Source organism: Papaver somniferum, chromosome 2 (genome assembly GCF_003573695.1).
Source record: "Papaver somniferum cultivar HN1 chromosome 2, ASM357369v1, whole genome shotgun sequence".
Classification (NCBI taxonomy): domain Eukaryota; kingdom Viridiplantae; phylum Streptophyta; class Magnoliopsida; order Ranunculales; family Papaveraceae; genus Papaver; species Papaver somniferum.
In genome coordinates this window covers 66,842,682-66,857,458 of record NC_039359.1, presented here as the reverse complement: position 1 = coordinate 66,857,458, position 14,777 = coordinate 66,842,682, and the positions used below count along the sequence as shown (strand labels likewise).

Genomic DNA, 14,777 nt, shown 5'->3' with positions numbered 1-14,777 from the left:
TTAATCCAAATCATTCGACTATTAACGCTGCTTTAGCTAGCACAATGATATGTCACAATCATCAGTGACCCATCAGACTCATTGTTTATGGTCCACAAAGCATTGTTGTCATCTCAACTGGCACTTCATACTTCATCCATCATGACCATGAATTATGAACCATGTTCATTCATCTGTTAAGACTCGTAGTCTAACTAGGTCAACGATTGACCATTTAATTTTTTTATTTTTTTTTGCAAATCATACTTTCACAAGAGACACCAATTCGTGTCACATGGGGAGTAGGGGGAGGGGTATTAACTAGGGTTTTGGTATGGAGGTCTACAACACGTGTGATGTAGCAATACATCCATGATGAGAAATGTGAGTAATTCGTGATGGAAGTTGAAGGAGTAAATTGAATAGTGGATGGACAATCAACCAACTCTTCAGGCAAAGTGGATTTCTTTTACACGCGATTTCCCACTTCCCCATTCTTCCACTCCTCTTCAAGTGTCACCACTTACAAGAGATCAATGTATTAACTATTTATGGAATAAATAGGTTCCTCAACTTATGACTTGATAAGAAAAATTAAAAACACTCAACTAACCAAATGTACGACAGTCAATTATCAAGCACTTGCAGAAGTTTTGTCTCTATCTTACACAGAGAAATCATATTAAAAGCAGTTCAACACATTATTCATCAATCAATCATCTCTACAGATTCTCAGATTTCCCTCCCTACAGACCGACCCTTTTCTTTCCTTGTGAGCGAATTTGAATACGGAACGATCATTTTATTGGTTTAGGCCAGAGTCCTATAGATTAGTCTCTTGAACTCAAAGTACTCTCATGGTGAAACATAAAAAGTCCCCCTATAAATCCCTGGATGGTGGGTCCCAAGGACATGTTCCGCTCGGGACATCTCACAGTGCAAAAGCACGGTTGGTGTAGAACTGCTCAAAATTCTGGAGAGTCATGTGGGTTCGAAAGAAAGTAGGGGAAATGGATGGTGGCGGAGCCAAAAAATCTATGAAAGGGGTAATTTTTTTTATATAAATATGGGGAGCTAAATTCAAATTTTTGGTGGACTAATCACTAATTACATGACAAAATTAAGTGTATTTATATGATTATGCAAAAAAAAAAAATGTTTGTGTGGTGGTGGTGGTGGCGGCGGCGGCGACCGTCTATCTAGTGGCCGGAATTCATTTGTGCTAAACCCTCACATCTTCCTTTCTTCAAATCTGCTTCAAACTTTTCCTGAATAACAACATGAATAAAGAGGATCGACCGTGATGTTTTTAGTTGAACACTCATCCAGAATGACCACTAGACTCATACTAAGCCGTGCAGAACCTTGGATATCACATTCATTGATGGTTGGAATTATTACACATAGTGTAAGTATTAGGAATATTATAATTGTCAAAGTCAAGTCAATTGACTTTGACTATAGAAGTCAATAGTCTTTATATTTCAGACACATTAAGTATATCTGAATTCTATTGTATTTTCCTTATCTGTTTTTCTACACACATTAACTCTGTAATAACAAGTATTCTTCTCCTTCATCTTTTACATCTGATTATCATTTTTCTTCAATACTATGAGAACATATCAATTCTCATGGTATCAGATATAGTAACGATCTTACATTCTTCAATCTACAAAGCTTAACAATTTTTACAACAATTTTCAGCTTCTTGGGAAATAAAGATTCAATAACTTTTCCCACTTCAGTTTTTAGGATTCATCTTCTGCAATTTTATGGTAACAACGAGAAAAGGTTCATATCAAATAAATCGAAATAGCAATCACAACAAAAATCTTAATACCAAAAACAACAACACAGTTCATCAAAATGTAACACAAGAAACTGCAGAAATGTTGACTTCCGCTGGATCTGGTACTTCTTGTTCTCTTCCTTTTACAAATATCACAAATTTTGTTTCAATAAAATTAGATGTATCAAATTACCTCTTATGGCGTGATTTAATTTGAGGGTGTTTTGATCTCTACTGACCTATTTGGTTATGTTAATCGTGAGTTGGTTGAACCACCACAAAAAGTAATTATTGATGGGGTTGAAATTGTAAACCCAGAATGGATTTCTTGGAGGAACTTAGATAGATTTGTTTCAACTTGTTTAAAAGCAACCTTTACTGCAACTATTAGTGGTGATGTTCTTGGTTTATCTACATCAAGAGATATTTGGGAGTTTCTTGAAAGTAGTTTTAGAACACAATTTCTGGCTAGGAAGAATATGCTAAGAACTCAGTTACATGGAATTAAAAAGGGTAACCAATCTATTGTTGTATATCTTCAGAAGATCAAAACTACAACTGATTCTTTAGCAGCCATTGGTGAGAAAGTGAGTGATGCGGATTTGATGATGTTTGTTATGAATGGGCTCAGTAGTGATTATGATATTTTTATCATTTATTCCCAGAATAGGGAAACCCCTTATACTTTTGGAGAGTTAAAGGCAACGTTGCTATCTCATGAGAAATTTTTGGCTGAAAGACAACATTAACACTCTAATGTCTATGATGAACAGAATACTACTGCTTTGTATGCAAGGAGTATTTAAAATGGATATAACAATAATAGAATAAATACTGATAGAAATGGAAATGATGGAAATTTTAGAAATAGTCAATATCAGTCTGTCTCTAGTTCTCAAAGTTCTACTGGTTCTCACTCAAATTCTACTGGAAGACCTTATATAGAGTATTCAAAAATGTATTGTCAAATATGCAAGAAAAAGGGTCGTGTGGATACTAGGTGTTTCTTCAGATATCATCCACCATCTACTGGTTCTTCAAATAATACTTCTCAAGCAAAATTTGCAAATTCTGATAATGGAACAAGTTTTTCAAATGGAGCAAATACTAATTCTGGTTCTATTCAACAAGCTTTTACAATTATGAATGTTGCAAATAATGGTATTAATGATGATTCATCTTCCTCAAACACCATTTGAATTACTGACAATGGAGCTTCTCAACATATGATTGGTGACAAGGCATTACTTCATAATACATCTACATACAAAGGAAATTACAATGTTATGATTGGTAATTGTAAGAAACTTATTATTTCTCTTACTGGTAATTTTGTCCTTCATACTTCAAGAACTAGATTTAGATTAGATGATGTGTTGCGTATGCCATACATTAGACATAATCTTTTATCAGTAGCTAAGTTTATAATGGATAATGCCTGTTACATTACATTTGATCCTTTTGGGTATGAGATAAGGAGTTTAAAGGATCATATTTTGTTAGCTAAAGGAAAAATGGTTAACAATTTATATCCCATTACCTCTACGGTGATGCAATTTGCTTTCTCATCTCTTGTGGCTTCTCCTGATATTTGGCATTGTAGATTAGGACATCCATCTTTAAAAATTGTTCAACAACTTCATACTAATAAGAATATTATTCTTAAATCATCAAATTCTTCTTCATTATGTCATCCTTGTCAACTAGAAAAAAGTAAAAGGCTATCTTTTCAGTTATCTACTTCTCATGTTTCTTCTCCACTTGCATTAGTTCATTGTGATGAGTGGGGTCCTTATCATGTCACCTCATTGGCAGGACATAGATACTATATACTCTTTATTGATGATTTTAGTAGGTTTCATTGGATTTATCCAATGCAACTTAAGACTGATGCTTTGCTGTATTTTCAGCATTTTAAAAACTTAACTGAGAATCTTTTTAAAACAAAAATTGTAGCTTTTCAAACTGATGGTGCTAGTGAACTTGTTAAAGGTCTTTTTAAAGCTTTCTTGGAGTCTTATGGGATTCAGATTAAAATTTCTTGTCATAAAACCCCAGAGCAAAATGGTATTGCTGAAAGAAAACATAGGCGTATCACTGAAATGGGTAATACACTACTTTTTAATGCTTTTCGTCCAAAAGAATTTTGGTATGATGCATTTCTAGCTGCCACTTATCTCATAAATAGAACTCCTACTCATGTTCTTAATAATCAATCTCCTTATCAAGTTTTATATGATGCTTCTCCAAATTCTTCTTCTTTGAGAGTTTTTGGTTGCATTTGTTATCCTTTTTAGGACATTCTAGAGATGACATATTGTCTCCAAAGTCAGTCAAATGTGTTTATATTGGATATAGTACTTTACATAAAGGGTATAAATGTTATGACCCTCTATCTAAAAGAACTTACATTTCTAGACTTGTTATTTTCTCTGAAAGTGAGTTTTATTTTCATCTTGAATCCTCTTCATCTATCATATTTGAAATTCCTGCCTCATTTATACATGTTCCTACTTCCACTATTGTTACAAGGTCTAAAACTGGTATTTCAAAATCCAAATCTTTTCTGATCATATTTTACATCACTCTGTTAAGCATCCTTTATCTTCTGCTTTTACATTTTTACTTAATACTCCTTCTGTTCCAAAGAGTTTTAAATTTGCTATGCAAGATCCAAATTGGAAAGTTTCTATGACAGATGAGAATGATGCATTACATAGGAATGGTACATGAGATTTAGCTGACTCAGAGCCTCATATGGATATATTATGGTGTAAGTGGGTGTACATAGTAAAATTGAACTCAGATGGTACAGTTGATAAATTGAAGTCAAGGTTAGTTGCTCAGGGTTACAACCAACAAGATGAAATAGATTATGGTGAGACTTTTAGTCCTACAGTTAAATCAACTACTATTAGGGTTGTTTTATGCATTGTTGTCACTAAGGATTGGCCAGTGAGACAATTGGATGTATCCAATGCATTCTTGCATGGTGATTTAACTGAAAATGTGTACATGAAGCAGCCACCAGGTTTTGTCAGTGAAGAATTTCCTCACAAAGTTTGTTATTTAAAGAAAACTTTGTATGGTTTGAAACAAGATCCAAGGGCTTGGTTTCAGAAGTTTAGCTCAGCTTTAATTTCTTATGGTTTTCTCAGAATAGTTTCAGATTTCTCTATGTTTGTCTATCATGTTGGCTCAGATATGATGATTCTTTTACTGTATGTTGATGATATCATCTTAACTGGTACTTCAAATATCTTGCTTGATCATTTGGTTCAGTACTTGAGTTCAGTTTTTGCAATGAAACAATTAGGATATTTACATTACTTCTTAGGCTTAGAAGCTGTGAGAACATCAAATGAAATTATGCTTACTCAAAAGAAATATACTATTGAGTTGTTAGAGAAGGCTAAGATGATAGAATGTCATCCTTGTAGTACTCCATTAGCAAAAGGGCCAAGAATTTCCATTCATGAAGGTACTTTATTGTCAGATGTAAGTGAATACAGGACTATTGTTGGGATGTTACAATACTTGTGTCTTACAAGACCAAAAATCTGTTTTGGGGTTAATTATGTCAATCAGTTTATGCATGCTCCCACAGATGTGCATATGTTGTTAGTCAAAAGGATTTTAAGATACTTAAAGGGAACTATTGGATATGGTATTGCTCTCAGAAAAGGAGATATTACTCAGCTTACTGCTTACATTGATTCTGATTGGGGTAATTTCCCAGAAACTGCAAGGTCTACAGGTGGATATGCTATTTTTTTGGGTAACTCTTTAATATCTTGGTCTAGTAAGAAGCATCCAACTGTTTCAAGGTCTACATCTGAAGCAGAATATAAATGTTTGTCTCTTGCTACTGCTGAGTTAGAATGGTTATCATCTCTTTTTAGTGAGCTGCATATTCCACTGTCATTGCTTATTTCTTTGTATTGTGACAATACAAGTGCCATATATCTGTCTGCTAATCTTGTTTCTCATTACACGAAAAAACATATAAAATTCATTATCATGCAGTTAGGGAGTTAATATAAAGTGGTTTCTAAAAGTTCAGCATATAGCATCTGAGAAGCAATTAGCAAATTTATTTACAAAGTGTTTCTGTGCTCCTGTGTTTACTTTACTTCTTCAACAATTATTGGGTTCTTCTATGGACGCTGCTACTCATGGTGATGCATTTACTTCAACAAATACTTCTAATGGTCTGTCTCAGCCTGCTTCTTCAGCATCTACTTCAACACATACTGCTACTGTTTCTACTTTATCTCCTACTGCTATTGTTACAGATATTTCAACTGCAAAGTGTCAGTTGGATGTCTCTAGCAATTATCTTCCAAGTACTAGTGTTGCTTTGTCTGACAAACATGTAACTTTTCTGTAAAAATTGTTTTTTGTTCTTCAAACTGATAGGTGTCTGCCATTATCAATTTGAGGGAGGCTATTAGATATATTAGAATTGTCAAAGTCAAATCAATTGACTTTGACTATACAAGTCAATAGTCTTTATATTTCAGACACATTAAATATGTCTGAATTCTATTGTATTTTCTTTATCTATTTTTCTACACACATTAACTCTGTAATAATAAGTATTCTTCTCCTTCATCTTTTACATCTGATTATCATCTTTCTTCAATACTATGAGAACATATCAATTCTCATTAAATGTCATGCGGATACTTTTCAGAAGTGAGTCCATAAAATGGCATTAAACTAGTAAGTTGATGCCTGCTGCTTCTCACGCTTACTTCAACATTCATAATTGCAAATTTCACATTACAATAAATTTGACATTACAATATTCAAACTTGTGCAAATTATTCTCCACATTATTATCAAAGAAATTTTTATTCTCCACATTCAAACCAAAAGATTGATAGTACAATGCCAACAGTATATTCAAACAATTTGACTTGAGCTGTGTGCAAGTTTTTCTTCCATGATGGTGTAAAAATAGTCAAAAGATAAGAAACTTATGCACCTAACTAACTTTGTTGAAAAGATTCTAAACACATACGACATTTCCTGCTACGCGTAACATTTTCTACCGATATCTTAATACAAATTCAGCACAGAGTCGAAGAAAAGAATCAAAATTAATCAATTTTCTTTCAAATATTAAGCAACGAAAAAGTATATTCGAGCACCATGGGAATCTGCATGTCTTGTGCATCTTCTGGTGTTGGTACTTATGAAAATGCAGTTATTATAGATTCAAGGTCTGATAATAAAACTCCAAGTTTACTTGGTTCTGCTTATTCCCAACAAGGTGGTAAAGGAATAAACCAGGATTCCGCTATACTTCAACAGGTACATATTTCTGTTGCATATAGTGAATTTCTTTGAAGCAATTTAGAATTAGATGCAGTTTTTTGTTGCGACTTAAATTATGCTTTGTGTGTATGTTGAAATTGTTGAAGGGTTTTGGTATGGATGATGGGGTTCTTTGTGGAGTATTTGACGGACATGGAATGAATGGTCATGTCGCGAGTATATTAGTCAGAGAATTGTTGCCCAGTTTATTGTTAGACCAAAAGAAATCGATTTCTTCGTCGACTGATGGGAATGATTATGTCGAGGAGTGGAGTAAAGCTTGTGTTGGTGCTTACCAAGTGATGGACGATGAACTTAAAAGTCGTCGAGAGAACTTGGATTTTTCTTGCAGTGGAACTACTTCTGTTACCGTCATAAAACAGGTAATTGGCTGCAATTCTTGTTTCAGAATCATAATTTTGTAAATTGTTTTTGTGCTTGGACTAACTTATGAATTATGAAACAGGGTGAAGATCTTGTTATTGCTAATCTTGGTGATTCGAGGGCCGTATTGGGGACTAGTTCTGATAACGGAGAAATGAAGGCTGTTCAGTTAACAACTGATTTAAAGCCTAGTGTACCAGAGGAAGCTGAAAGAATAACAAAGAGTAAGGGTCGAATATTCGCACTTGTAAATGAAGCTCACATTGAACGTGTATGGTTGCCTAACCAGTATTATCCTGGACTTGCCATGGCAAGAGCCTTTGGAGATTTCGATCTCAAGGAGTACGGAGTAATAGCAGTTCCACAAGTGTCTCATCATCGCTTAAGCAACAATGACAAATTTGTTGTTCTTGCAAGTGATGGGGTAAGACTCATCTTGATTGTCCCTTTCTCTCAATATACGTACTGCTTACTATATATAGTGTTTTGATTTAGTCATGTTATTGATTTTTTGTGTTCTATGAATGAATGAAGGTGTGGGATGTGCTAAGTAATGATCAAGTGGTGTCGATCATGTCCTCAGCAGGACCAGAAACAGCAGCCAAAGCAGTGGTAGATGCGGCTGTTGTTGGTTGGAGACGATTTCCGCATGTTAAAATGGATGACATCTCTGTATCTTGCATGTTCTTCCATGAGAGGTCACAGAATCTGTAAAAAGTCCACAATAAAAAGATACAGTTTCTCTGATTGACTTTACATCTGCAAACTTCACTGTGACATGATGACTAGAAAATAAGCGTACAATTGTGCAGTTGACTACTTATATGTTTAAGGTACTAATTTGACCAATTGATCTTTATCTCCAATAAATTACCATGTAACAAGATTGTTGGAGATTTGCTAATAAGATTAACCTATGTTCTGAAGGGCGAGCTCCCCTAATCGCCTCGCCAATTAGGCGTCCAAGGCGTGAGCACTACCTTTAACCTTTTCTTTTTTAATTTTCTGGTCTCCCCGGGCGCCTTAGGTGCGCCTAAGCACAAAAAACGTGAGGTGAAGGGCTTGGCGCCTGGCCTTGCCCAACATAGAGGAAACAGTGAGACGAAACAGAAGAGCTCATTAATCTGGTCATGACCCAAAACTTACGAATTAGTCAGTGTGTCTCTAAATATGCCATGTTTGAAACAAATCATTGTGTACCCCAAAGCTAGAAAAAACTGCTCATGATTCAGCTTTTCGCATTTTCTCATTGATAATTGGCAACATGTATTTCTACGTTGTGTTTAAATGTCACGCTTGTGTGTCCCGGAAATCGCATTAAACTATAGTAGATACTTTGTCAGATGACGACTGCTTCCCACGCTTGCTTATTTGAATATTCAAACTTGTGCAAGTTATTCTTCTCATTCCTGTTAAAAGAATTATATTCTCCACATTTAAACCCAATAGATTGATAGGGAAATGGCCAATGCCAACTTTACAAATTGTTTTCAAACAATTTGACATACAACTTTTTCTTCCATGGACCATGATGGTGTAAAAATACTCAAAAAAAGAAATTTTCATCTGTACACCTCATTTGCAATTTGTCAAGGAACTTTTGAGGTAATCCAAATTTTATACTAAACCAAATAAAGAGATTTCTAAATTTGTTGAGAAGAGTACATTTTCAACACACTACAAAGAACATTTCTGCACCTGACTATAAGAATATCAAACTATAGACACATACGACATCTTCTCATTTTCTACCGATTTTTTGTTATAAATTCAACAAAGAGAAGAAGAAGAAAAGAATCCAAAATCAATCAATTTTCAAACATTAAGCGACGAAAAAGTATATTCGAGCAGAGCACCATGGGAATCTGTATGTCTTGTGCATCTTATAGTAATCCTGACGAAAGCATTATCCATGATACATATGAAAATGCAGTTATTATAGATTCCAGGTCTGACAGAACCCCAAGTTTGATTGGTTCTGTTTATTCGCAGAAAGGTGATAAAGCAACAAACCAAGATTCTTCCATACTTCAACAGGTACATAGTGAATTTCATTGAAGCACATAGCCATTTTCTGATGCACTTTTTGCTGTGAGTTAAATTATGGTTTGGACATTTTGTTAATGCTTTGTGTCTGTGTGTATTTTGAAGGGTTTTGCTATGAATGATGGAGCTTTATGTGGAGTATTTGACGAACATGGAATGAATGGTCATGTCGCGAGTATATTAGTCAGAGAATTGTTGCCCAGTTTATTGTTAGACCAAAAGAAATCGATTTCTTCGTCGACTGATGGGAATGATTATGTCGAGGAGTGGAGTAAAGCTTGTGTTGGTGCTTACCAAGTGATGGACGATGAACTTAAAAGTCGTCGAGAGAACTTGGATTTTTCTTGCAGTGGAACTACTTCTGTTACCGTCATAAAACAGGTAATTGGCTGCAATTCTTGTTTCAGAATCATAATTTTGTAAATTGTTTTTGTGCTTGGACTAACTTATGAATTATGAAACAGGGTGAAGATCTTGTTATTGCTAATCTTGGTGATTCGAGGGCCGTATTAGGGACTAGTTCTGACAATGGTGAATTTATGGCTGTTCAGCTGACAACTGATCTAAAGCCTAGTGTAATAGAGGAAGCTGAAAGAATACGGAGCCGTAGAGGTCGAGTATTCGCACTTCAAAGAGAAGCTCATATTGAACGTGTATGGTTACCTAACGAGGATTACCCTGGACTTGCCATGACAAGAGCTTTTGGAGATTTCGAGCTCAAGGATTATGGAATAATAGCCACTCCACAAATCTCACATCATCATTTAAACATCAAGGACAAGTTCGTTGTTCTTGCATCTGATGGGGTAAGCCTCTCCTTGTTCTTGTTGTGGTCTGTTTCTGTTTAAAGGTATTGATTGTTTGTGTTCTATGATCGTAGGTGTGGGATATGCTAAGTAACGATCAAGTTGTGTCCATCATGTCCTCGTCAAGGCCAGAAACAGCGGCCAAAGCAGTAGTAGAAGCCGCTGTTGCTGGATGGAAGCGATTTCCGCATCTTAAAATGGATGATATCTCTGTATCTTGCATGTTCTTCCATGAGATACCACAGAATCTGTAAACTAATAGCTAAATGATGTACCAGATGTTTAGCACTTACATGACCTTTCAGCATTCTCTAGCGTGCCAGATTTTCCCTGGTAGACTGTAATCTTGATCTTACTTGACAAATACAGTTTCTATGGTTGACATTATAACTGCAAACCACATAGTTAACGATAGGGAAGAAAAGAAGCGTCGTCTTGCTACAAGCTTGAAACTAAGAATTCAATCCAAAATGAAAATCAATCTGAAAGAACTAAAATCTTAATATTCCCAAAACTTCCTTCCAGTTATACTAATAGCTAGACAAAATAAACACTGGTATCTCAATGAAAAGTCTAATCATCAGCTTCTTCAACGACCTTAGTACCCAAACCTTTGAGACCTTCCGCGGGAATTTCTGCTACAGTGACGAGTGAGTAGAGCTCTTCCTTGGCATCTTCATCATCATTTCTCTTGCGAGCAATGCGAACCCTAACTCTTCTTGGGACACTGCGGATACCCTTGCTCCAGATGTGTTTGTTCAACTTGACGTCTACTCTAACATCCTTTGTCCCCATGGCGTTCTGGGCAAACTTCCTAATCTCCTTTATGGCCTTTGGTGCCATCTTCTTGAAGGTGCTGTAGTTCAAAAAGGTAGTCAGATACCAATATCAAACACCATTTATTACTTTTCGAGGAGCATATAAATAAAATTATAGTTTGCACAATGACGTATGTCAACACAATTCTAATGCAACATCCTTCTTCTTAACTGAAAATTTTAAAAGAAAAACTGTATTGGAAAATCAAAACTACTTCCTGATAAAAACCAGTCCCAACTTTCATAGACTTGGGTTTGGGTATCAAGTTACAGGTCAGGAAGATGTTGAGGACCTACCCACCCAACCAAATAGTCAAGAGTCTTTTACCATACATTGGAATTTTAGGTTATGTAGATGAACAGTGGATATAAACATATCAAGTTATGCTAGAGACTGAAGTACGAGGTACAAAATTCTAAATATTTGAACATTAGGTGCAGCCTAGAGAGGCGATTGAATCAAGATGGTCCGACATTAAAAAAAAAAAACATCCTTATAGTTACTGCAGGAAACGGAGGTCAACTTTGCGGACACGCCTATAAAGTGTGTCCACATGACACTCGATTCTGATTGGTTATATTCAAAAACCAATCAGAGTTAAGTGTCACATGGACAAACTTTAGAGGTGTTTCAACAAAGTAGAACACCTGCATATGTAAAGCATCAAACACATTTTCTAATCATCCATAGCTCTACTGATATTGGTGAACAAATAACCTTCAAAGCTTATTAAACAAACAACCTGATCAGGACAGAGTACGCATTCACACTATTCAGCTTCAAGATCCATTAATTAAAGCAGTAGTGAAGCATTCACAGACTAATTTGATCACCATGAATGTTCAGACAATTACAAAAACCAGCAAACTCAATGACCAACTTGAAGAGCAAAAACTAACCCAAAATGACTTTCAGTTTGCCGACTACACAAAAATACTCATAATAACATGACAACGAACTGCCATACGGTAGATCAAAAGAAACATGCTTGCAAAAAATTCAATTTCTGGCCTATGACCACACTTATGAGATAGCAGTTAGGCCTCTAAACATCTCAACAAAAGCCATACTTACCATAAATTTATGCTTAAAAATAAAATAAGAGTTAAATCCAACTATCGAGCTAGATTGTAGCCGGCTTACTTTAACCACAAAAAAGAAGAATATTGCAAACAATTAACACATCGAAATTCATATCACTGATTCACTATGCTTTGATAAGATACCAAAAAAAGAACAAATGCCTGCATAGCATCTAAAGAGTTGACACTTGAGTCTTTTTTACAAGCCCATAACCTGTCGGAATCAAAATTTTCAAGAGAAATCATATCTTATTTATCATCCTGGATCTAATATGGTAGTTCATTTGTGCCCAATTTTTTTTTTTTGTTAAATATTTGCGATTCTTTCATTTGCACAATCAATCAAATCAATGATGAGATAAGACATAACATGATTGCATCAGACACATACACTCAATTCAAAAACCAGAAAAACTCAAACCTAGCTTCTAATCCATTCATTATAACGAACCCTAAATTGAAAAAGGAAGCCACAAATCATTTCCATGAGTGTGTTGAGATTACTTACACTCCATGAAGGCGTTTGTGAAGATTGACGGTGTATTCCCTAGTAACAACCTCCTCCTTTCTGCTCTTGGTCTTTTCAACCATCTTTTCTTCACAATCTCCTCCTCTTTAACAAATCTCAGAGAGAAAAATCTACAAAATCAAACACAAATTACTTAGTTACAAGAGATATGATTAAGAAATCGAATCATAGACTGGATCTAAGAACTAGAAGATACAGGGAGAGGCTGAGAGAGAAAAAGGACCTGAAGGCGCAAGAGACAGAGAGGAACTAAAGAAAAAACCCTAAATCGCAAAACCTTAATATGTTTTGGTCAGGGGAATTGGACGGGTTGGATATCTTTAGTTATCCTCGTCCAAGCCCAAGCCTTAAGTCATGCTCTCGTATTTGGAACGGAAAATTTCTTGTTTGGTCCTAGGCCCATATAGTTATTTATAGTAGGGTCCAATCGGATTTTTTTTTATCCGGAGGTCCAAATTTAATTAAAACATGGAAATGTCCATAATGTCCATCACTACCAAACGTGTATGTCTACACTGCTTACAAATTTGAGTACATATCTGGTACACTGCTTAAAAATTCGAGTACATATTTGCTACACTGCTTACAAATTTGAGTACATATCTGTCGCACTGCTTAGAAATCTGAGTACATATCTGTCGTACTGCTTACAAATCCGATTATATATCTGAATGCTTACAAATTCGAGTACATATTTGCTGCACTGCTTCCAGGTAGAGTACAAATCTGTAAGAATCAATGATAAATAAATTAGAAAACGTATTACATCACATACATTGTGATGATTATAATTTTTCTTCGACTGTATTGCCATGCTTCTGGGGGAAAAGCAAGGATCTTCTATTATCGTTTTCTTCTTAACTGCATATAGATTGACTCGCTTTACGTACTGCTAGTGTCAATGTCTGCAGACACACAAAAATTAAAACGTTCATCATAGGGGCCATAACTTATGCCCAAACATACAGAGTCTAATTTGAGGAACCATACAAACCAATGCAAATAAAACTCATAATGCACGACAAATGGTCTCCACCAATAAATCCAGAATTTAATGAACCTGAAAAACTGTGGGCTGCACGGTGATATTACTGACTGAGCCATCCTGCTCTGTTGCGGTCTCCACCAATAAATCCTGCAGAAATACATCGAAGTCTGTTCAAAAAAAGCAGCAATCTCATAGAAATCCAGTCATAATATAACTGAAAAACTATATTACTTCTGCTGAAATAAGTCGTGCAACTATGTTTTTTGTTTTTGCTAGTTTCTTACAGTTAATCGACAACCAAAAAACTAAACTGGAAGCACATAATTGGCATTCTTGATGCCCCTTCCATTAATCCAAAGCATCTAATACACAACAGTTAATACATTAAGAAAAAGAAAAAAAAAACATTAGTATCAACAATGAGAAGACATTTACAGCATAAGCTGCGCTTTACCCCGAAGCTAACATTAATAGTTTTCCTCAATCATAGCCATAAAGAATTTAAAAGGGGTGTAATTAAATTCAAATTACCATGGGAGGTTATCAATGATTTTACCTGTCGATTGTTACCACATAATGAGAAATTTTTTATCAGCAGTAGCTTAATCAAATCTAAGAAGAGCCGAACCTGAAACGCATGAGACATTAATTTAACATCTAAAATAAAAATGGTTCTAAGCAAGCACAGGGATTGCAATTCGGTGGATCAATGAAGGAACCCCAACCTTGAGTGTTACTGAGAAAAGTACACATCTGTTCCAACAACGAACTTAACTTTCCGGTCCAAACACTGTAGTTTGTATGCTTAGTAATTTGTGCCCATATCCATCATCCATGGATGTAATGTGATGCCAAGCAAGGTAGCAAGAGCTAGCTTTCGTATTAAACATGTATGCACAGGCTTCAACTCCAGAAATGTACCTCTTCGGCTGGCTCTTTGCTGGTAATCCGAATAAACGTGTGGACAAACCATATACAGTATATAGGTACGGTACCAAATAAATATCAAATAGACGTCATTTTATCACTT

General features: G+C 35.4%; 3 protein-coding genes across 3 annotated transcripts; 2 read left to right on the top strand and 1 right to left on the bottom strand.

Annotated features, from left to right (window-relative positions):
• The first annotated feature begins 6,689 nt into the window (after nucleotides 1-6,689).
• On the top strand, nucleotides 6,690-8,381 carry LOC113353448 (probable protein phosphatase 2C 72). The gene is made up of 4 exons (XM_026597046.1): nucleotides 6,690-7,090; nucleotides 7,201-7,476; nucleotides 7,560-7,901; nucleotides 8,012-8,381. The coding sequence occupies exons 1-4, from the start codon at nucleotides 6,929-6,931 to the stop codon at nucleotides 8,189-8,191; spliced, it is 960 nt and encodes a 319-aa protein (XP_026452831.1). The 5' UTR covers nucleotides 6,690-6,928; the 3' UTR covers nucleotides 8,192-8,381.
• An 866-nt stretch (nucleotides 8,382-9,247) lies between these two features.
• On the top strand, nucleotides 9,248-10,704 carry LOC113347917 (probable protein phosphatase 2C 72). The gene is made up of 4 exons (XM_026591609.1): nucleotides 9,248-9,514; nucleotides 9,629-9,904; nucleotides 9,988-10,329; nucleotides 10,404-10,704. Exons 1-4 carry the CDS (start codon nucleotides 9,335-9,337, stop codon nucleotides 10,581-10,583), a joined length of 978 nt encoding a protein of 325 aa, XP_026447394.1. The 5' UTR covers nucleotides 9,248-9,334; the 3' UTR covers nucleotides 10,584-10,704.
• Nucleotides 10,666-13,056, bottom strand: LOC113347918 (60S ribosomal protein L31). Its single transcript, XM_026591610.1, has 3 exons — nucleotides 12,983-13,056; nucleotides 12,739-12,869; nucleotides 10,666-11,185 (listed from the first exon to the last, which is right to left on the bottom strand). The coding sequence occupies exons 2-3, from the start codon at nucleotides 12,819-12,821 to the stop codon at nucleotides 10,903-10,905; spliced, it is 366 nt and encodes a 121-aa protein (XP_026447395.1). The 5' UTR covers nucleotides 12,822-12,869; nucleotides 12,983-13,056; the 3' UTR covers nucleotides 10,666-10,902.
• Between the last annotated feature and the right edge of the window lie 1,721 nt (nucleotides 13,057-14,777).